We start from the raw sequence: 24616 nt of genomic DNA on the forward strand, positions 1-24616 counted from the left end.
AAACGCTCACTTCATATAGATGAGTTTTACGATCTCTTTATGAACTTTGAACCGTTAAAGTGGTAGTTGCGTGGCTGTCAATGGAAATATTTATGTTTAGAAGATGAACGAAACGGGTTTAAAACGACATGAGGGCGAGTAAGAATTTTGATTTTTGGCCAAACTATCCCGTTAAACGTTTAAAAGAGAAGTCTTAAGTACAAAATAATAACAAAACTTTTTTTAATGTCAAAAATACTCAAGGACTTTTAAAAATGGCAAAATAGGCCAACTAAAAATGTAACAAATAACACTACAAATGTTACACACTCCGAGATAAACTGTTCCATCCTTTATTAAACATAGCTTGCAAGTGATAAATATTACAAAGTTATTTCCTCCAAAATTAGCTTATTTTTTTTTCAGTCAATGCATAATTGTTGTTAATCAACCGGCAGTAATCAAACAGCATTTTTTCATCTCCATTTTAGACAGTTAAATATCAAGGATGTGCAAAAGGTCTGGATTAAAGTTCTAAATGAAAATAAAAACTTGACAAAAAGCACTTCTTTTCCTTGACTAAAATCAATAATCCTTTAAGCCAATCTCCAGTACTTCTTCTTTTTTTTTTTTTAACTGTACACAATTTAATTAATCATATTTTCTTTTACTAATGGATTTCAACATATTGCCATTTGCTTTAAAATTCAAACTGGGTAAATTGCAGCTAAGTCTATTTAAAAATATATGAAAGTTCAGATGAAATTCAGAAAAGAAATGATGACCAAAAACCCTCTCTCCCACTTCAACAATAACAAAAAAAAAGAGACTTGCAACAAATAAAAATCAGGGAGAGGGGGGAAAAATTGCAGAGTAAAGAAGTGAAAGAGAGAAGTAAACCCCAGTGCAAGAACTCCAGAAAAGCTGATTGTCCAGTCAGAGAATTATGGACAGTGATTCCATGACATGAAACCTGAAAAAGTATATCTAATAGTCACAAACCTTAGGATCAAAACTTGCATGTGAGCGAATTGTCCACTTGTTTTTGTCTTATGATTTAAAGGCTGAAGGCAAGAAGCATTGGAACAGTCAAAAACAAACAAACAAGGTTTTTTTTCTTCATCGTATACAATGTATACAATCTTCCATGAAAAAAAAAATAAGAGCATTGTGATTTTTCCCTTGAAAGAAAAAAAATAGGGATATATTGAAGAAAGTTTGTACTGTAAGCAATAGAAAACAAATGTACACAATCTCCCCTGTAGGGTTTTCTGCACCCAGTAATTTAGCTAAAGCATTAGCGTGCTTTGATTTTACATTTATGATGATCGCTTTGGATTTGGTCAGGTGAGGGCTAATACTGTCAAATGTTTTATCCAGTCCATGTTCTGTAAGACCAACACTTTGTGTGGGACATTAGAGAAAGGAACTTATTCACCGAACATCTACGTAACGTCAATGCTTGAAATAAATCGTGGAAACAAATAAAAGAGGTAACAAAAAAAGTAACATACGAGACTGTCCCATGTCTCAGTCCGAAGACTTCAGAATGGATGGATCCACCAGAACAATGAACTTTTTTTTTTCCTCTGCAAATACTACATACTACAAAAAACGTACAGCCGGGGAGAAAATGCTTCTAAAGAGCTCATTCAAAAACAAGAGAAGTATAATCCCATACATTTTGCACATTTGTTACACAATAATACACAGTGATCACAAAACGAAATGACAAGCTTCACAATATTCATGGCTTTTTGTTTGCTTTTCTACACAATATACAACCATTTTAATTTCATTTCATTATTTTTAATTCAAGGGAGAAAAAAAGCATATGTACAATAAGTCATTATTACTTCTGACCTAGCAAATATCGTGTCATCATCTGTTCATACATTTTTTTTGTTTGTTTGATTAAATTTGATTTTTTTTCTCCTTTTTTCTTTCTTTTATTTTTTTTTAAGAAATAGCTGAAATTAAACAACCAAACAAAAATGGAACTTAATCGAGGAGTCAAAAGGAAGTTAAACTTCTAAATCCAACTTTCTCGTAAATACATGAACACAGGTATATGGATGCATCTAATATAGTCTACAAGAGAGAGCAGGAGAGAGAAATGAGTTATTATAAACACCCTACGTTCATTTAAAAAAAAAAAAAAAATTACAGATCATAAAATTGGAGCAAAGATAATATCAAAGACTGAACAGAATGACTAAAAGGGACTGATTTATTTTCATTACCAGGAAAAAAAGAAAAAAAAGAATAAAAATGTAAACATCCTATCATCTAATATTGCACCTGAAAATTTAATCCAAGGTAGCTTCAAAATTGTTTTGTTCAAAAGTTGCATCGTTCCACCACAAATCAGTGGTGTTATACAGGACACAGTTTTTAAAAAAAACTGCAAGGTTCAGTGACTATTCACATGACAGAAAGACGCATGTGCACATATTCATTTCCATTAATTCACCACTTCATAGCTTCGAGTTTCCTCACGGCTATTAAACATGACCTGCATGACAGACCTCAAAAGTCTGATTTCCAAAAGAACCAAACGTGTCATGGTAAATGCTTAGGATCGGGGCGGAAAAAAAGTTAAGTGCTCAACTTCTTGTCAACAAGCAGATGTTAAACCCTTTGAAAGCCATCGTGAAACACAGAGCCCTGCATCAATAACAGGCCCTGATGGGAGTCCAAAATCATCCTGCACAAAATCCCTAATACTGCATATCGACTAAACACTGCTTATATTGTCACCATCGCCTCCAGGAACGCTTGCATGTCTACTGAAACAAACACACGTACCATATCTTGAAATGCATTCATTCAACGTGGGGTCGAAAAAGCAGGTCTCTTTCGAAAAGATGAAATGCACCAAAAAAAATCTTTCTCCCGACTCTCTCCAAGACATCCGATGGCATCCATACCTTAAGCTCCTCTTTCGTTTAACCATTTTTTTCCACTTATTAAGAAGAAAAGTGCTCCTCCATAACGAGGCATCTCATGTGCATTGCTTTAACATGATGATTGATCCTTGTCAATGCCTTCTGTTAAAACTCACGTTAACAATCCACGCATAAACCATTTTTTTTTATACCAATAATTCCACCTATTTGACATATCAATGATTATCGTCTCCCGTGGCAAGTACCTTTAAGATACACGGCCATTTCATATGGAGACGGCGCCCAACGAAAAAATAAAGAGTACAAAAAACACCCAAGCAGAAAGAAAAATCAAAAACAGACAAAGTTCATGGAGATGGAGAACTTCATTCTCTGCTGTGCAGTGAAACACGACGTCACCACAAAAGGAGTTATACGACATCACTGCATCCTGTGAAAGTGAAGGCATTAAGAGACATGGGAGAGATCCTGCTCAGTAACAGGACTCCGATTCTACAGTTTCTCCGTACATTCGACAGCAGGAGACTCATCCGTGCTAGCGCAGGTCCTTTCTGGCCCGTTTGCAGTTCGTGTGGCCTTCTCGACGTTGACTAGATCAGCACTCTGCATAAGGATCGATCTGATCAATGTACATGAGTCTGTCTCAATCTCTCTGAACCAGAAGGTTCTTGGAGGACTTTGTAGTTTCCAAACGTGTAACGCTACAAAGATTCTGCTCTCTCTCTCTTTCTCCGCAGGTAAGAACGCCTTAACCATTCCAACTCTGAACTTATACGACGTGAGAGAGAATGAGTCTAATTTTACAAGGGCGACTGGGAGGATGATTTTCAAATGAACCAAAAAGAGCTTGGAGATTTTTAAGTGACCCTGAATCTGGCATCCTCCCTCTAAAAAGAAAAACATTAGGGTAAGAACATAAAAAGATGCAAAAACCACTAAACCTACTAATAAGTGTAATAAGAGTAACTGTAACAGAAGCAACAATAATACTAATAATAATAACTGTGATAATAATAGAAGTAGCAATAACAACAGCAATAATAAGTCGAGATAACAATAAAGAGCTTTGCTATAGTAGGAAACCGAAGTTTGAGATGCACAGTCTGGTGTTTATAGTCTGACTGATTGAGCTGTTCTTATGGGTTAGTTGGGTAGGCACACGGACAGGCACTGCATGCGATGGGGTGATGGTGTGCGTGTGTATGTGTTGGGGGTCGGGATGTTCTGATGTAGACCAGAGGGGTGGTGGGGCGTCCGAAAGGGGGGATCTGCAGTCCCGTCGGGCTCATTTCTGCCCGGTGATGGACTGGGATATGGAGCGCGGGGGAATCATGTCGAGCAGATACTCCCGCTGACGGTCCGCTAGGCTGGATGCCTTGTGGCCCCCAATGGCTCCCGGATTTAGATAGGCAATATTCAGACCTGCGATGGAGAAGACAGACAAAAAGAGGGGCCGGGATAAGTAAAGGAAAAAAGTTGAGGGAAAAAAAAAAGTGCTCTAGAAATGAGTTCCTGACATACACTCCAAGAATAACAATTCTCACCAAAAAAAATATAACTAACTTTTTCACATGTGATCATATCAAACCTCAACAATCATCAGGGTTCCCACACCTTGGTTAACTTCAAATTCAAGGACCTTTCAAGGACTCTCCAGGTCCAATACCCTCAAATTCAAGAACTTAATTTGGGGACACATTTATTTATTGTGCACAACATCAACAGCAAACGTTGAGGTACCATCGTAGTACTAGTTTCATGCGCGCGTGAGTGTCATGGCAATGTACAACACAAATTACCTCATGCGGGAAACACTTAACGTAACAGGTAAATGCGCGCAACTAACGTAAATCAAGCAAGGTAGAATCCATAGGCCACGAAGTGTTGGCAAAATAACACATTAGTGGACCGTAGGGAATGATATGGAATTTTTTTCCAGAAAACTTCTTGAACAAAATAAATTCAAGCACTTTCAAGGACCTGTATCTATGTACGTTCATTGTCAAAAACTTTCCAGGGCCTTGATTTTTTTTTTTTCAGGTTCACAAACTTTCAAGGATTTCAAGGACCCGTGGGAACCCTGATCATATGCCAATAAAGTAAAATAAAAAATACAATCATAAAATAAGGGGTAAACGTGAATTTAAATAAAATTAAAATGTGTTGAAATAAAAAGTAAATTACATTAAATATAATAATATACTTTTTAGTGCTATTAATCATTTAATAAAAATAATTGCACATTTTTCTGTAATTAATCGCGATATCATTTTCATATATTTTTTATATAATTTCACAGTTAATCTCACAGTTTCAACACTACAAACTCAACAAAATTAGATTTATTTTGAATATGCCTTGGGCGGCAATAATTTAAATGAGGAATATTGTGACTGGAAGAAAACTCAAGACTACAATGGAGGTGTTTCAGGGAGTTCAAAAACAGTGACACTGATATAGAGAATAACTCTCTTTGAGTGAGTTTGTTCTTTGCAGAGCTTTTCATGCTCAAACAGCGACATTACACACTAAACAAAAGTGAAAATGTAAGAAAGCATAATAGGTCCTCTTTAAGGTGTACTGTGCGTTCTTAATTGAAAAGTATCATCTTACCAGGGATATTGTAGATCTGCCTGCGGCTGTCATGCTGGGCCCGACTGCCGCCACTGGAACTGCTGCTGCCGCCACAGCGCTTGCTTGTCATACCCAGCAACCCACTGGCCACCGAGAGCTGGGAGGCCTGGGCGAAGTTAGAGAGGACTCCTCGTGCTGAGCTGGACAGGCTTCGCTGTAGAGAGGCCTGTGGCTGGGGAGTCTGAGAGAAAATCAGTGTTAAATTTCATGACACCTTTTGGTACCATTAAATTGACACTGGCATTCTGAATCATCAGTCATTAAAATCTGTGATTAGCTGAAAGGCCAGAATAAAACTCTCATGAGATCCCGTTATTAGTACACACTGAGAGGGTTTACCTGTCGGAGGGCATGGTGTCGGATCATGGTTTCTGCTTTGCTCACGCTGGGCACAGTCTGGGCGGAGCTGGGAGACAGAGCGGCCTGTTGCTGCAACCTCTGCTCGATTTCCTGAAGTGATACAGTTACACAAACTACAGTTACCACGCAAGCTACCAGCTAGGAATGTCGGAATTAAATCAATAATAATAATGAATGAGTCTATATGAATAAATATAATATTAATCAATATAATTAATAAAGACAAATAAACAAGTAAAATGAAGAACAAAAACTATTAATGTATTATTTAAAACTTGAAGAAAATGTTACTTAATGAAGAAATAAATGTAGGCTGTATGTCATTGTTTTTAATTAATTTGTTACCATTTGACTTCTGCAATTTTGCAGCACATAAGTATTATTTTAATATTATTTGTATATTGCTATAGTATTTATTAATGTTGAAATTAGAATTTATACGTTTAGCTTTTTATTTTTGATAATTTTGTTTTTATAATTTTTATTATTTTTCTATGTATAGCTTTCATTTATTTTTATTTCGATTTGAATACTTAAACTTGCAATTAAGTTAGTTTTTAAAAACATTTCTATTCTTTTTTTTAATCAAACATTTCTGCTTTATGACATTTTAACTTGTTTCTAGTTTGTAGTGCGGTATTGAAGCCTTTATTGAGAATCATCAAATTTCATTGTTACTGACTGCAGAAATTTTGATATGACAAATCTACTTCCAGCAGTAAAATGAAAACTCAGATATCGACGGACCTGTTCTTGCTGCAGAGCCTTAACGAAAGCGTTCTTCAGCCTATTGGTGTGCTCGGCCTTCAAGGCCTTCTTCTGATTGGACGTCATGCACTGCTCACAGAGGATGCGGCCACTCTTCTCCTGCTTCCAGTGTGGGGTGAAGTCGGTCCTGCACTGGGCACAGAAGAACGGCTCCACGTGTGGCAGTGACCCCCGCATTTTACCTGATCAATTACAAACACACAAAAGAGGATTTTAGTGATGAACAGAATTAGACCGCATGTAAATTGAACTGAGTAAATGTGGTATGATAAAATCAGAGGTATTGTTTTATTTTTTGGCTCAAGTGTGATTGGCAAATGATTCTATTTGCACAATTTTTGTAACCCTTTTGAACATTAGATCTGTGGATTCAATTATTTTGTGCCGCTTTGTTCTTTTAGGGTGTGTTCACACTTTTAGTTCGATTCTCTTGCTTCTCTGGGTCCGGACCCAAAAAAAAGAGATACATTTAGTCCTGGTTCACTTAGTGTTCACAGTGCCATTTTAAAGACCGAGCCTAAAAAATGGTTGCGACGAAACGTACTGAACATCCAAAATAATTGCTGCGTTCTGGATTAAATGTGCTAGTTGTATGTGCATACATATGATGGTATTTTTACCAACACATAAAATATGTAAAAGAATCAAAACTGCGCCAGGATTTCCTCTGTTACACACACAACGAAGATCTGCTGCAAGCAGACGGGTTTGTGTTTCCAGCGCCTGTACTCAACTGTAATGGGCAACATTGCGACTATGAACAACCAGGTATGCTTGAGCAATTGATGCTTGAGCAAAGAGTTCGATTGGAAGCCCTGAAAAACTTAAATCTGTCTGTTTGTTTGATGCACACCAGGGTTCAGGTGGCAGCGTTCACGTTTATTCAAATGAACCGCACTAACAGAGCCATCAAATTCATTTTAATCGAACCAAACCTGCAAAGTGTGAACACACCCTGCAATATGACGTTTTCACACCTGAAAGTCCGAACCAAAATCATGTTTTGATACATTTTATACGTTCGTTAAGTTTGGTTTGGTTTCACATAGCAATTATGCGAGCGCACTAAAGAACTTTACATGACATAACTGTGTCCAGTCGTCATCTATGTGGGCTGCATCTTGACATTGATTGGTTTGTAAACGGACGTGCGTCAGGCGTCAGCGTGTTGTCAATTTGGCGGGTGACAAGAATAGACTCAGCAATGGTATCAATCATTTAAGCTAGTTTAATATTCTTTATGTTTTTGTAATGTAACCCTCTGTATTGTTTATTATTGTCCAGTTTTTGTATTTGTTATTGTTGTATAATAAAAAATAAAAATAAAAAAATTGACAAGAATGAATGAACAGACACATATCGTTGCCAGAACTTGCCACTGTACTGTTATTATTACAGCATTACTACCTGCAGCACCAACTATACTCGAGGCTAGTTCAAATTCGCGAAATGAAAGTCCTCGTTGTGCGAACATTTTATCGTCGCCGGCAGGAAAGGAGGAAAAGACTGCAAGCAATCCTGTGAGAACCACCGAAACTTCCTGTAAATGGTCCGAACCATACAAAAAATGCGTTCACAAAAGAAACAAACCAAACCTTTGTTCAGTTTGATCCGGACCGAGACTACCTCTTTCGTCTGAACAAAATCCGTGGTCTGGGGGAGGTTTCACACCTGCAATTTTGATTCGGATCAAAGGCCCTTGAAAAAAAACGCGCAATCCAAAAATCCAGACCAAAAAGGTAGGTGTGAAAGGGCCCTTAACGTGTATCATACTGCAATTCAAACTACACACTGTTTCCATATTGTGCAAGGTTCAGAATCCTCTCCACCCTATCCAACAGTTTTTGTAGTGTGGTTTCTTCCTCCTGCTCTCACCCTGACTATCAATGACGCTCTGCACCACCTCCTCCAACCCCACCATGTAGATGAACTCAGAGTTGGCAGCAGAGGGCAGAAAGTGCAGCAGGGGTGCTGGGGGTTTGGGTGGAGGTATCTCCAGCAGGGTCTTCTCCAGCTGTTTGCGCAGGGCCAGTTTAGCGGCTGCTTGGCTGCTGGCCTGGTCGTTCAGAGAAGCGACGCTGGAGGCGCTGGAAAGGGTGGATGGGCTGACGGCACCGACCCCGCTGACACCCACCCCGACGCCAGCTCCCGCTGCCTGCATGTGCGCCAGGTTCATGTAGATCGCAGAGGAGCCCGAGCGTTGCGAGACCCCCACCTGCTGGCTGGCAGCCTGCATCACAGAGCAGAAGGGCAAATCATCAGCGACTGACATGATCCATTTTTATCAACGATTCATGCTGCGTCTGGGCGATTTGTTAAATATACGACATGTTCAATATGATTTTGTTGGCGATATAAAACTAAACAACACTATGAATATTGCTGTGATTTAATGCACAATTTTTATTTGGCTATTAAGTCAAGGGCCGTTCCAGTAGGCTTGTTTTATGTACCATCCAGAGGAGGACAAATTTTAAAAGCATAATTTAAATCTAAGCGGCAAAAGAAAAAAATTGCCTCGCACTTGCATTGTAGCAAATATTAGTGTATATAATATTAGCACATAGTGCTAAATACTGTTTGTTCTGTTCTCATAATGAAAGAGTGTGGGAAAAAAAACATTATTTTGAATTTAATTTTGTTAACTATTAACAAAAAAACTCCCACCCTTTTAAGGCAATTCATAAACATATAAATACTGAGATATATACACACACAATACCATTCATATTTTTTAAAGAAGCTCATCAAGGCTGCATTTATTAAATAAAAATACAGTAATATTGTGAAATTGCATTATAGCTTACATCAACTGTTTTCTATGTGAATATATATTATAAAATCCAATTTATTCCTGTGATGCAAAGCTGAATTTCATTATTTCAATTATATCAATTTTGAAAACAGTCCTGCTGCTTCATATTTGGAAACATTAATACATTTTTCAGGAATCTTTGAATAGAACGTTCAAAAGAATTCTTTATCACTTTTTTAATGCACAATTTAATGCATTCTTGCTAAATTAACGTATTAGGTAAAACATTTTACCCACAACTTTTGAACATTAGTGTATATTTTGTCAAAAGCATGAAAATACTTTTTTGCTATATCGCACAGCCTTAGTTTATAAATTCAGTCTTTTGAAATGAGCCTGTAATAAATGAATTTAACAAAGTGCAAATGTGACACAGCAACTCCGAGAACAGATTATGACCAGATAAAAACCTGAGCTGTTCACATTGTATAATTGTTTAAAAGTTCAATATCAATAAATTGCAGGGAGATAAAACACAAAATGAATTAGGACTAATGTGTTTGAGCTTAACTGTGTGACCGTACCTGCTGATAGTTCACTGTATTACCCATCCCGCCCGTGGAGGAGCGGCCCATGCCAGGCTTGGAGGGCATTCTCTGACCCTGAAGCTGGGCAGGATTGGGTGCAATAACCCGCTGTGACATCATCATGGGGGGCAAAGATGCATTGGCAGCAGACCTGATTACTGTGTGGCCCTAAGGGGGGAAAAACACATACAGAGCTATTAATAAATATGCAATGCACTGTATGTCCACTAGATGTCAACAGACACTGTCAGTCACATTGCACACTGTTGACATCAAATGCTTTGTTTGTACTCAACAGATGGACTGTAATTAAAAATGGTTACTGGTACCAATCTATAAAGTAAAGTAATGCTGATCTTAAGGTGCTGTTCCCATGGCAACCAACAGCAGGCTTTAACATGTTCAGTCTAATATGTATAATCTAATGAGGAGTATTCATGTGCAGGAAATGCATTGAGCTTGCTTTAAAACCATCATTAATGCATGTAGAAAAAAAGCTCCTATTTAGAAAAGGAATATTCTGGTGCGCATATCTCCTCTGCACGTACACGTACCTGTGAAGTGCGCAGGTTCTGAGGCTCGGACGAGTGCATGCCGGGCCGCACGGGTAGTTTCCCGAGCCCCTGAGAGCCGTGCATGGGTGACGGCTGCACTGACGACGGGGCATTCTGGACCACCGGCACCTGAGAGGAAAACATTAAGAGGTCAAAATCCATCTAGCAAAAACTCAAACTGTACAAAGAGTGTCAATATAACTTACAACAACAAAAATCTCAATGCATTAGAGCAGTGGTTCTCAAAAGGGTCCGGGAGCCACTAGGGGCCTCAAACTTCCAAGGGTTGTTATATACACATCTTTCTAATTCTGCCAAGCTCTAAAATATTTGAAAAAGGTTGAGATCCACTGTATTAGAGGAACTCGAGCAACATTTTTTAGTAAACGCTGCTGTGCAATTTCCACCAATTGGAAGAAGAAAAATAGGTATTGTTCGGGATTTTACTGATCGTTTAGGATTCGTTTAAGAAACAAACACTTCCCCGTATTCCATTGTTCAAAAATTGTCCTGTTCCCAACTCACTGGTTGAGGCCAATTTTTTTTTTTTTACACTGTCTAGGGATATCACACAGACAAATGTGACTTCACACACCTATTTTAGGCATGTCTGACAGGTAAAAGGGACATTTTACATACTGAAAGAATGATTAGCATATTCATCTATCATGATTTTTCATCTAAGGAATTTCAAAGAATATAATACATAACCCATATAAATGCATGCACACACACATATACATACATAAATGTATATATATATATATATATATATACACACACATACATACATACATACATACCGGTACACAGTATCTCACAAAAGTGAGTACCCTCCTGAAAATAACTCAACATACAGCCATTATTGTCAAAATAGCTGGCAACAAAAGTGAGTACACCCTAAGTGATAATAGCTGTACGTCATTTAACCATACAAAGCCACATATCCCATTCATCATGTTCAAGTTTTTGTCTGCTTGACAGGACCATACAAATTGTTGTATCTTTTTTAGAGCAGTTAAAATTTGTGCTTTGAGTACAATTAAAATAATTAAAATTGTTGCTCTCCACAAAGATGGCCTAGGCCATAAGAAGATTGGTAACACCCTGAAACTGAGTTACAGTACAGGCCAGGGTCATACAGAGGTTTTCCAAGACAGATTCCACTCAGAACAGGCTTTGCAAGGGTCAATCAAAGAAGTTGAGTCCTCGTGCTGTGCGTCAGGTGCAGAAGCTGTCTTCAAAAGTAAGACACATGAGTCCGGCCAGCATTGCTTTAGAGGTTGCAGAAGCAGATGGTCAACTTGACAGTGCTCAGACCAAACGCCACACACTGCAACAAGTTGGTTTGCATGGCCGTCGTCGCAGGAGGAAGCCTCTTCTGAAGCTGGCTCACAAGAAAGCTTCAGCCTGCAAACAGTTTGCTGAAAGTAATGTACAGTCAACATAGTGGTGATAGCATCATGGTCTGGGGCTGCATGAGTGCTGCGCTTCATTGAGGAAAACATGGATTCAAACATGTACTGTCGCATTCTGAAGCAGAACATGATGCCCTCCCTTCAGAAACTGGGCCAAACGGCATGATAACGTCCCCAAACACACCGCCAAGATGACAACTGCCTTTCTAAGGAAGCTGGAGGTAATGGAGTGGCCAAGTACGTCTCCAGACCTGAACCCTAGGTTCAGAACCCCTGAACCCAGACCTGAACCCTTCAGAGGACAGTAAATATATGCTGCTATACAAGCAGCACATTGACTACTCTAAAATATAGCCAAGTTTCATTTCCATAGTATTGTCCTTTGAGAAGATATACTAAAATGTTTGCTAAAATGTGAGGGGTGTACTCACTTTTGTGAGATACTGTGTGTGTGTGTGTGTGTGTGTGTGTGTGTATATATATACACACACATATACATATACACACACACACACACACACACACACACACACACACACACACACACACACACACACACACACACACACACGTATGTCCAAATACAGTGGATATATATATTTAATTAAACATACAACATTATAATGCCTTGGTATATTTTTGTTCTTATTGTTAGCATTTCATCCTCACAAATCAAAATCAATTTAATAAATCAAAATTGCATCCTCCAGTTCAAGAGCAAGCAAACATTGTGCATGAAGAGTGTGTTGTGGCACTTGAATGTCAGGCACGAGTGAGTGTTTATGACCATTCCTGTATCTAGACAGACACTGAGTTGAGTAGTACAGACAAAACATCTCAATGCCACAGCACATGACAAACATCACACAGAGCTGTGATATGGTATCTGTGAGGTTATGACTACCTGTCTCACTCCGTTACCTTATTTCACCCCCGCTAGTAACTAACGTCCTTTCAACTATAGAACGATATACCTCGACAGTTTTTCCTGGCATTAATATAACACTCAGCTGGACACGCGGGAAGGTTATTTTGCTTGGTGTTTTAACAGTGAAGGTGAACATGTTGTACAGAGGAGCTGCAGTGTAGATGTGGAGCACGAATACAGAGAGATTTACTGCAGACAACACTGCAACATTCATTTCAGACAATGCTGATTTTTTTTGTTGTTGTTGATGCTAAGGTACTTTCCCCAATTACAGTTTAATATGAAGAGACAACTATAAGAAAGACATTTGCAGGCTGATTTCACAGATATCACACACATCAGCTGTAAAGTGGAAGTGTACAGAAAAAACGGGATGTAAAAAGTAACAAACCTACACTCTATCAACATTTAAAAAAAGAAAGAAATGAGTTATAATACTCTTTTTCCTACTGTAACGCCGACTCAGTTTAGTACATGGGTGGCAAAATGATTGATCGCAATTACTAATGAAAAAAAAGGCATCTACACCAAGAGCAGCTTCAGCTGATGGACATCCCGTTTCTATTTTTTACATGCTGCAGTAACTCCAGCCACTTTATTTAACAGGACCATCTGAAATAATAAGATCTTATTTATAAACATCCTGTCTGTGACTTCATTACCATGTATTTTTGTACTTTAACCTCTGACAGTGACATCAAAGGTGTTAAATGCCCACTGAAGTGCCTTGAAACACGCAGCATTATTCAATGCGTTTTCACTGAAACAGGGAGATAGGGTGGGACAAATCAAACAGCTCCTCCCCTTTTTTTAAATAGCCAAGTGTTTAGTTTATCACAGCTCATGCGAGAGCCGTTGAGCTCGGTAAAGCCGCAGTTTCCTCCTAATCTCTAACCGTTTCTTATCCTAATCTTCTCCATATAACTTTAAAATAAAGCATTGATCCATAATGGTGGAAGTGAGAGACTGTTTTAAATGCTTATATCTTCTAAATGCAAATTTTGACATTGTTTTGGAGCACACTAGCTTACCGATCACCTTAACCGTGCGTTCACACCGCCGCCGGCGAGAGCGACAAAATTTGTTCTCGGAAAGATTCGTGGACGCTCTGATGCTCTGACGTAGATCGAATGCTTGGTCTTTTTTAAAACTTTAATTAGAAAGGGTCGCAAAGCAAACAGGCATGTCGATCGTTATTTTTGCAGAAAATTGATTGATGGAAAGAAATTAATTATAGTGACATGTTTGCTAACGAAATAAACCAATTAAAAGCCATTTGTGTGGTGTGGCTTTTGTGTTCATGGTTAAGTGCTATTCTAATTTGCATTCCCGCTGAAAAACAAGTGTTCTAGCGTGAAAATCTTGCCTATAAATAGTGTTGTGTGCCTTCTTATCAAATTCAAATGATCAACTTCTCTATTTTGCTTGGGGAGTAATGTGGTCGGAACCAAAGTTTTCAGGACTGCGTTCTCTGGAATACTCTCAAACGGAGCACTTCTACATTCCGATTGGTTGCTGCCGTTTAACGCCGAACCGCATCATAGCTCATTACCATAAAGTTGACCTGATTTCAACTCTCCTCGCCGCTCTCACCGCGCCGCCCTCACCGGAGCTCGCCACCGGCTCTGATTGAAAATTAATGACTTCCGGCCACTTTGACGCTCTCGCCGGCGGCGATATGAACGCACAGTGAGGCAAACATATCCTTACTAAAAGCCACAAAAAAAACTTCAATTTTGATTTCATGGGGACTTTAAGGTCTGATCTGCATGGAGAAATCGCCATACTACAGTATGGTAGCTATGAGGCTGAAATGTTTTCTTAACTCTGAAAAGGTCTCTAATCAGAGACCATCTAATTAACATAGTTCAAATTCACAACTGGTGATGATGAGGACATTGAGTACGGTTCTGACCTTTTGCACCACGTTCTCCTTCTGCATCTGACTCTGTCTCAGTTTCTTCAGGAGCACCAGCTTGGCCTCCTCCAGCCTGAGCTCCTCTCGGAGTGCTTTGATCATCTGCTGCCGCTCCTCGCCAGTCTTCCCCTGCAGAACACACACACACACACACACACACACACACATAAGTGCTCAGCACACATGTTCACGAGACTCACGCAAAGCTTTAATGGTGGATAACCAACTAAAGACCTGATTCCTCCATGGATATTGTACCTTAAACAGCTCCAGGTTGGCCTGATGCTGTTTCTCCTCAGGGTGAGGTGTGCTCCGTGGGCTGGACGCCTCGTTGTCTGATAAAATGATAACGTCTGGTGACGGAGTGCGTCGCTCTCGAACCATTTCACTGCGAACCGCAAAATCAGAGGCCGATGTCAAAAGATATCACAGAAACAAAATCAATCATTACCATTTTTTCTTTTTTAAAGGTAAACTATGTAACTTTAGCAGTTAATAAACCAAACTGCATGAGTCTTGCAGAAGAAGTCTCAATGTTTTTGTCTAAGAGGAGTCACACAGGTACTGGGATACTCCACAGAGGTTGTCGCTTAATCAAAATAACTTTCCCTCCCTCCGTGTTTACTGGCGTGAGGGTGGGACAACCAGTCACTCACATGAGATTGACCAATAGCATATACAGTAGTGGCCAAAAGTGATGTCTGGAATATTTCTGCTCAGTGTCAGATATTTCTCTGCTTTAAGTAAAAGTCATAATATGTGAAGACAAAATGTTGATCTTGAGTGTTTTAGATCAGTATTAAACGGAGCAATTTTTAATTTAATCAGAAAAGTAGGTTGGTTGGTAAGGTATACCTGTGTTTTACCATATGTTCCTAGTATTTATATTGTTTAAAGGTTTAAGTTAATATTGTGTCCAGTTTGGCTCTGTAAATAAAAGGGTATTATTTTTTGACAAAGTGTGTGGGGTTTCATTTTCTTAAGTACCGGTTCAAGAAGCGTACCGTTTAAAAAATACAGAGTAGGTACTGGTAACGGATAAAACCCAACCGATACCCAACCCTATCCGGAGGGGATATCTGATTTTAATAACTCTACAAGTTCAATTAAAGTTATTCTCTATATCGGTGCGCACTGTTTCTGAATGCACAATATTCCCGGACGAGGCCTAGTTAAGTAAGTTAGTAGTGTGTTGAAACTCGTGTTATAGTAAGGGGCGTGACTTTTCCTAAACACGCTTAAAACAGTTGACCAATCACAACACACTGATCCAGCTGACCAATCGGAGCTCATTGTGCTTTTTGTGAAGGAGGGGCATCATAGAGAAAAGAACTAAACAAAGAGTTACTGACAGACTGGTAAGAGAGGAGCTTCAACAATGTCAAATAAATGAAAAATAAGGTGTTTTTTGAACATTCAAGCATAAAAACCCATTCTAATAGACCCCAAAAACAAAATCCGACTGAAATATTGCATAATATGTCCTCTTTAAAGGATTTGCTGTGGTAAAAGGGTAACTAAAATACATTCTAATAGAGTTTATATTGCTTGTAAATGTTTTGTTTTATTTACCGGTATTTGCATAATCTCTGAATGTAATAATAAAAGATGACTCTAGTACCGATGCAAATTTTTCTTCTCAACGATGCAATTTTAACCCAGCTTAAAGTTATGTGCAAACTGATGTGGAACACTCTCCCAAAACCTCACCTCCTTCTGGCACTCATGTCCACTGGCTCATCTACTATGTTTTCCTTCCCATTCTTGCTGGGACCTCCATGGCCCCCGACTCTCAAACTTCCGTTCATCTTTTCCTCGTAGGGCACAGCTCCCATCAGCCCCTGGCTGCCCCCGGGACCTTTGCCCTCTGCCATGGCTGCTGCAACCGCCGCCCCCTCTAAAGCAGCCAGATCCTTGCGTTTGAGGAGGGCAAGCATCTTCAGCCTCTCCATGGCCTCGTGACCCTCCATCTTCAGGCGCTTGGCCTCCCGCTCATCCGGCGCCTCCAGACCCCGCTTCAGCAGGTTCAGCCTCAACGCCTCCTCAGACATCCGCTCCATCCTGTCACAGACACAGAGAGAGAGTATCTGTGAACACACTTGCTAAGCTTTTAATCATCCACATCCAGGTGCAAAGTTCATAATACGACCGTCCCCTAATAGTCGGAATAGACAGGAAATACAAACGTTCACTTATCTATCGACCTCAAATATGGCTTATAAATTGAAACATCTAAGTAACTTGGCTACTCACTCTAAGCTTTACCTGGATTAATTGGGCACATATTTAAGTGTTTGTGTGGAGAGTGGAAGCTAACGTATTAGCACGATTACTGCATGACATGGAGGGGTCGGCAAAATCACTTGCATTTTTTCCTGATAACAGCGGAAATGACTTAAACTACTCCGTCATTTTGGTAAGAGCAATACTTCATTCGAAACTGTAAAGGGTCTCACAATAACAAATCATTGTGCTTTTGTAAAACAAAGAAAACAAACTAAAGTGCGTCACAAAAATTAACTGAAACTTAGCGCATAGGCTACTTGCCTCACAGACATCAGAAATAGATCTATAGAAAGCTTGAAATGTTTTAAAAAACATGCTTGAAACTTTTAAACAAATTAATTCAAATCTAAAAGAAATACTCTCTGCCTATGTAATAAATCCATATGAAAGATACATTTCTCTCTAAATACGGGTCTACTATACTGTAGAGAAGGCGAGTCAGCATCGTCAACTTCATTCTTGGTTCTTCATAATAAATAATCAAAATGTCTCCTTGGCATTTTTTTCCAACACATTCATAATCATTACTTTTTTGACATTGCTTTGCTGCAAGCTTTATGCGTGACCTTGAGTGCTGGAATAGGTTATATATTACACATACTTACATATATATATATATATATATATACACACACACATATACATATATTATACATATATATGTATAATATATGTATAATATATGTATATGTGTGTGTGTATATATATATATATATATATATATATATATATATATATATACACACACACACACACACACATATATATATATATATATAATATGTATATGTGTGTGTGTATATATATATATATGTGTGTGTGTGTATATATATATATATGTATAATATATGTATGTGTGTGTGTGTGTGTATATATATATATATATATATATATGTGTATAATATATGTATAATATATGTATATGTGTGTGTGTGTATATATATATATATATATATATATATGTGTGTGTGTGTGTGTATGTATATACACTCACCTAAAGGATTATTAGGAACACCTGTTCAATTTGTCATTAATGCAATTATCTAATCAACCAATCACATGGCAGTTGCTTCAATGCATTTAGGGGTGTGGTCCTGGTCAAGACAATCTCCTGAACTCCAAACTGAATGTCAGAATGGGAAAGAAAGGTGATTTAAGCAATTTTGAGCGTGGCATGGTTGTTGGTGCCAGACGGGCCGGTCTGAGTATTTCACAATCTGCTCAGTTACTGGGATTTTCACGCACAACCATTTCTAGGGTTTACAAAGAATGGTGTGAAAAGGGAAAAACATCCAGTATGCGGCAGTCCTGCGGGCGAAAATGCCTTGTTGATGCTAGAGGTCAGAGGAGAATGGGCCGACTGATTCAAGCTGATAGAAGAGCAACTTTGGCTGAAATAACCACTCGTTACAACCGAGGTATGCAGCAAAGCATTTGTGAAGCCACAACACGCACAACGTTGAGGCGGATGGGCTAGAACAGCAGAAGACCCCACCGGGTACCACGCATCTCCACTACAAATAGGAAAAAGAGGCTACAATTTGCAAGAGCTCACCAAAATTGGACCGTTCAAGACTGGAAAAATGTTGCCTGGTCTGATGAGTCTCGATTTCTGTTGAGACATTCAGATGGTAGAGTCAGAATTTGGCGTAAACAGAATGAGAATATGGATCCATCATGCCTTGTTACCACTGTGCAGGCTGGTGGTGCTGGTGTAATGGTGTGGGGGATGTTTTCTTGGCACACTTTAGGCCCCTTAGTGCCAATTGGGCATTGTTTAAATGCCACGGCCTACCTGAGCATTGTTTCTGACCATGTCCATCCCTTTATGGCCACCATGTACCCATCGTCTGATGGCTACTTCCAGCAGGATAATGCACCATATCACACAGCTCGAATCATTTCAAATTGGTTTCTTGAACATGACAATGAGTTCACTGTACTAAAATGGCCACCACAGTCACCAGATCTCAACCCAATAGAGCATCTTTGGGATGTGGTGGAACGGGAGCTTCGTGCCCTGGATGTGCATCCCACAAATCTCCATCAACTGCAAGATGCTATCCTATCAATATGTGCCAACATTTCTAAAGAATGCTTTCGGCACCTTGTTGAATCAATGCCACATAGAATTAAGGCAGTTCTGAAGGCGAAAGGGGGTCAAACAGAGTATTAGTATGGTGTTCCTAATAATCCTTTAGGTGAGTGTATATACATGTATGTGAAAAGTTAATTATGGTTTAGTATTCTCTCCAGTATTTAAATTAATATAAACGTGCAATTAGTCAACTAATGGCTAAAATGAACAACTACTAGTCAACTAGAAAAATCCTTAGTTGGGGCATCCCTAGTTGATAAAATAATTGAATTTTAAATAACTTGAGGAACTATTTACCAAGAAATATATACATTAACAAGTTACTTTTTAAATAAAAAGGAATGTATGGTGTTCAAGAGCACATTAATTTTCGCAGCCGTATCAAGATCTGTTACTGGTTATGCTATTGGTTACTGAAATATTTGTATCACAAAGCCCTGATCTAATCTGTATGTACAAATTCCCCTGCTTGAGACCAATGCAAATCACTTAATTATTCTTTAACAGTGAAAGAGCTGAGAGCAAGAGAGAAAGAGAGAGACTGAGAGAGATCGACTATGACTCCTCACACGCCCACAGTCTTTACAGAGCCATTAGTCTGCCTCGTGCTGAGGCTGTGGACTACAGTGCTTGAGAACCAAGGCCTCTCCAGGCTTAATTGATAAATTACATGATCATTACATACAAATCAGTGTAACTTTCATGGTTTGACAGAGGAAATTTGCTTGGGCTGCTAATAGAGAGGGTCTCCCTACCTCACTTTAGGAGTCATATCTGAGTTCAGACACGCAGCTGAGCGGAGCTTCCCAAAACTCCTGCTGACAACGTCACAAAGCGGTCACTGAGAGGGGACAGACCTTCCCACTTGTGGGATCGTATTTCTGGCACCAAATTACTGTGACTGAAGATTCAAGCCTTACCCAAGAACTATAATTAGAGATGACTTTTTCTCTGATGAAGGAGAGTAGTGTTTCCATTTTATATATTTTTTAAATAATTTTAAGTGCCCTCATTATGGCATTTTAAAGGTTCCTAATTTTGTTTTTGAGGTCTCCAACAATATATTTACATGCATCCAAGGTCAAAAACACTTTAATTTTCACATAATATACATTACACATTACCTCCTTTCCCAAAGAGCCTGGAAAAGGTTAGTTTGAAGATTCAGTCTCTTTAAACGAGACTGACTACTTGTTACATTGTTACGTAGGTTTGTAACAGGAAGTGAAACTGGAATTGCTGCTAAACTAATTTGGGCAGTTCGAAATCGATTCCTTCCTTAAGGAGGCAATAACTTTATTTGTCATGCACTTTGATCTTTAAAACTTTGCAGACCTTTTGTACAATACCTAAGCCTAAATTGAACCTGTTCATCAAATAAAGCGACTGAGTCTCTTCAGAAAATTTGGACTAAACTGCTCAATTCATATCGACTAGTTTTACGATCTATGAACTTTTTAAAGCGTCAAAGTGGTAGTTGCGTAGTCAACAATGTCTCAATGTCTTACGACATGATGAATGACAGAATTTTCATTTAAGGGTGAACAAACACTTTAATTTGCAGCGGTTTCAGAAACAATTTTTAATTCACAGAACGTGGATAAGCTACAACAGGTGAACATGTCAGCAGTATGAATGCCCTTCACAGGATGCTAGAGCAGCAATAGGTGAAATTTGTTCGGCAGAAATGGCTTGTGGTTTCTTACCGCAGAGCTTTACTACAATTGGTTTAATTTAGGACCTGAGAACATTAACAGAATACAGATTTTAAATTTCCCAATTACCTAAACTGAACTACCAAAACTACACTAACCGCTACGCAAGAGCTCAGATCTAGTTTTGAAACACCGCGAGTCTGTTTAATGAGACCAAGAGAGAAAACTGTGGTCCAGTAGATTGATAAAAAGCACAGTCTTGCTAAAGAGACAGTAAAGCCTGGGAGACATCCTCGTTGTCTCCTAAAACGTAATTTATGGTATGACGAGACGCATCAGGACCACAAATTCTTAAGTATACAGGTAAAACTCCAAAATGATGTCCTATATAAAATAGTATAACACATGGTTAACCCAATAAACAGTGTAAACCAGCAGTGACATTCGTTTACTGGAGCACAAGATGAGCCAATCTCTACTGCTTGCATTCTTACAGTCAGCCATTAACTTCCTGTTCTCCCCTCCGGACAAAAGCACAACACACCACACGGGAGCCCAACAGCCAGTCTGAATCACTCTGCGTGTGTGTGTGTGTGAGTGTGTACGCTCCCATGCGACGCGCAAGCATACACCGCGGGGTCATGCGTGCTCAAGTGCAGATTTGATTGTGTGTACACATAAGGCTCTGCAGCGCTCTGGACATGTGTCACGTACTGCAGATCTAAATGATCATGTGTGTGTTTGCTCGTCTTTATTAGTTAGGCACGCTTGGGCGGACCCTTCATGGCCAGAGGGCAGAGAGAGGCTCTACCCCCTCCCACACACACACACACACACACACACACACACACACACACACACACACACACACACACACACACACACACACACACACACACACAGGGAGTGTCTGGACAGTGAATGTGCAGGACTCTATGCAGGCTATTGTTTGTGCTAGAACCTCTTTATCTGTCTGATGCATTTGTATTCTGCTCATAGCTCCAGTCTAAAGGTAGAACATTATCAGGTGCCGCTGCTCGCCGAGTATTAATTCTTTGGACCCTGTATATAAGTAAGGGAATAAAACTTTACATAAAGTAAGAAAGACATACATTAGAGCTGTGGGATTAATCAAAATTGAGTATCGATTTTGGCTTCCAACAATTGGGAAAATACGATAATCGTGATAAAACGATTATTGTCCCACAATCCATCCCTTTCCAGCGGTGTGCTTTCGCTCCTGCATAAAAGCACAAACTTAATGTGCAAAGCAGTAAAATCATGTAACGTGACTTTCACAAAATGGGATGTACTTGATATTAAAAATAGTTATTAAAAGTGCAAAAGAGAACTGGCAATGTTCGAGTAGTCCTAATACACATGTACATTTGCAGTTGAATGGGGCTGGGTAAAAAAACACAATTTTAATTTTAACGATCCTGAAGTTAAAAAAAATGATGCTCTATGCCTAATTTCAGTTGTAAATTTATTTTGAGCATCGCTGTACAAATACATTACTCGGAGTTGGTTCTTTTTGGTAAATAAAAAACACACAGTGTGACCAGTGGAGCGCGATTCCTGAAACAAATGACTCTTTATGAAGCAGTTCTCTTCAGAAAAGGTTCAAAAGAATAAATATTATCGAATTGAATGCATTATCGGTCTTTAACACTGCCCTGTAAAATGTGAAGTAATTTCTTATAAACACAAGACAGACATAATGACTGACTCTACCCAAATGACCTTGAATTGAAATGAAAATAATTTAATCAAGAGCTTGTGAATGAATCGAACTGAATTCTTAAATCTTGGGAATCAGAATCGAATCAAAGCTCAGGAATTTGAATCAAGACAAAATTGGAATCTAATGAAAATCGAGATCTTGTAAATAAGAATCCAATTGAACTTGAAAAAATAAATAATGACAGCTTGTAAAATTAAAAGCGAATTCATAATCTTATCGAATTGAGAGCTTGAGAATCAGAATCAAATCCAAATTTGAATCTAATCAAATCAAAAGCCTACAAGTCAGAATCCTATGAAATCAAATTTAAAATCTAATTGAGATTTGATTGTGAATCAGTATTGAATCTGTAATCTCTATATGTCATACTCGTATTGCTGAAGTATGTAGGGGCAGCAACATATAGACCTTTAATTTTACGTTTATGAATGAAAGGATACAGCATGCACATAGGCCAAGTCAACATTGTTTTATAGTGTGAAGCAGACAAAATAAAAGCAGAATCTCTTCACTTCTGGAAGAAAGCACATTGTGAATGCTCATAGTTCATCTCTGAGCACCCCTCTCTGTTTGAGGTCATACAGAATGCAAACATTTGCCCCAGGACTCTTAACTTTGATTTTAGAGTATCTGCAAGCACGGGAGTGTGTTTAATATGATGTGCCAGAGCGAGGCTGGGATCAAAGGTGCATGGACACACACACACACACACACACCGGTCAGGAGAAAAGCAGCATGGTGCCACCCTGCCGCACTTATAGACCACATAGACAGACAGAGAAGGAGAGGTTCATCTGTGGCTTGACAAATGATGCTCTTTGTGACGCGAACGTCACACAGGCCCTGATACAAACACAAATCAGCATTTACATCACCTAAATGCTTTTGCTTGGCTCTAATTATTATTAGTTAACATCCAGCTCCTGGAAAGAAAAGTCTTACTACCCATCCATTCCTATAAGACGGGACTCAGTCATGGTGACCTTGCTGAGCCATAATATTAAGAAAGAAGGCTTTTGTGTGTGTGTGTGTGTGTGTGTGTGTGTGTGTGTGTGTGTGTGTGTGTGTTTCTGGGCGAGATTAATTAATGGACAAGTGACACCTCCACATTTCTGGTTGCTGTATATCTAAGACCTCTGTGACCTATTGACGACAATGGAAATAATTTGTCGTATTTATCCTATCGTTTACTATATTTATTTGCTTGGTCGGTGTCGTTGAGGGTTTTGGTTCTTTAGCTGATGTAAGGACCTTTGAAATAACTGAAATCATTTGGCGAAGCGATATGGACATGTAATGCGGTCAAGACTTGCCTGGAACTACTTTAGCCGTGCGTTTCCATGAAAATAAACCTTAGAACGTTCATCAACCAATCAGATTTAAGCATTCAACAGCCCTGTAGTGTAAGCTAAAAACAACATTTGCATGGTTTAATATCTTCACAATATTTTTTAACTACAGCAAGATTCATTTTTTTTTCTGAGACGAATCTGACAACTGTCCCAAGCTAAATCAGTTCATTTATCCACTCTGAAATGTCACTTACAGGAATATATCAACACCATTGAGAGGTACAAGGGTAAAAACTGAATTGTACAATTATTTCCAAGTCTCCAATCTATGATTATTTTTTAAATGTAAGGAGTAACATGCAGGTCATTATCAAAAAAAAAACCGTTCAAAAGTTTGGGGTTGGTGAGAATGTTTTGTAATAGCCATCTCTTTTGCTCACCAAGGCTATATTTATTTGATTAAAAATACAGTTGAACAGTATATTATTACAATCTAAAATAACTTTTCTCCAGTCATGAGTGTCACATGGTCCTTCAGAAATCATTCTAATTTGCGGTAAAACGTGAATTTTTTTTCAGGATTTCATCTATTTTTGAGCACACTTGGGCAGAATAAAAATATTTTGCAGCTATGTAAATGTCTTTACGGTCACGTTTGTTTCATTAATGTATCCTAGTTGATTGAAAATATTGATTTCTTAAAAAACAAATAAAATATAAAAACACTACTG

The 24616-nt window shown here is 38.7% G+C and overlaps 1 protein-coding gene across 1 annotated transcript in view; it reads right to left on the minus strand.

The window, feature by feature from the left end:
• Nucleotides 1–316: 316 nt before the first annotated feature.
• gatad2b (GATA zinc finger domain containing 2B) overlaps nucleotides 317–24616 on the minus strand; it is a 47085-nt gene continuing 22785 nt past the window's right edge. Inside the window, exons 2-11 of the mRNA XM_077195986.1 lie at nucleotides 16521–16871; nucleotides 15069–15198; nucleotides 14808–14939; nucleotides 10547–10675; nucleotides 9990–10160; nucleotides 8526–8880; nucleotides 6630–6832; nucleotides 5862–5972; nucleotides 5502–5703; nucleotides 317–4310 (exon numbers count right to left, since the gene is read on the minus strand). Coding sequence (XP_077052101.1) covers nucleotides 4174–4310; nucleotides 5502–5703; nucleotides 5862–5972; nucleotides 6630–6832; nucleotides 8526–8880; nucleotides 9990–10160; nucleotides 10547–10675; nucleotides 14808–14939; nucleotides 15069–15198; nucleotides 16521–16870 — 1920 coding nt within the window. The 5' untranslated portion in view covers nucleotide 16871 and the 3' untranslated portion in view covers nucleotides 317–4173. The remainder of the gene's footprint in view (nucleotides 4311–5501; nucleotides 5704–5861; nucleotides 5973–6629; nucleotides 6833–8525; nucleotides 8881–9989; nucleotides 10161–10546; nucleotides 10676–14807; nucleotides 14940–15068; nucleotides 15199–16520; nucleotides 16872–24616) is intronic.

Source organism: Siphateles boraxobius, unplaced genomic scaffold (genome assembly GCF_051911475.1).
Source record: "Siphateles boraxobius isolate OS27281-9 unplaced genomic scaffold, OSU_SipBor_1 35, whole genome shotgun sequence".
Classification (NCBI taxonomy): Eukaryota; Metazoa; Chordata; class Actinopteri; order Cypriniformes; family Leuciscidae; genus Siphateles; species Siphateles boraxobius.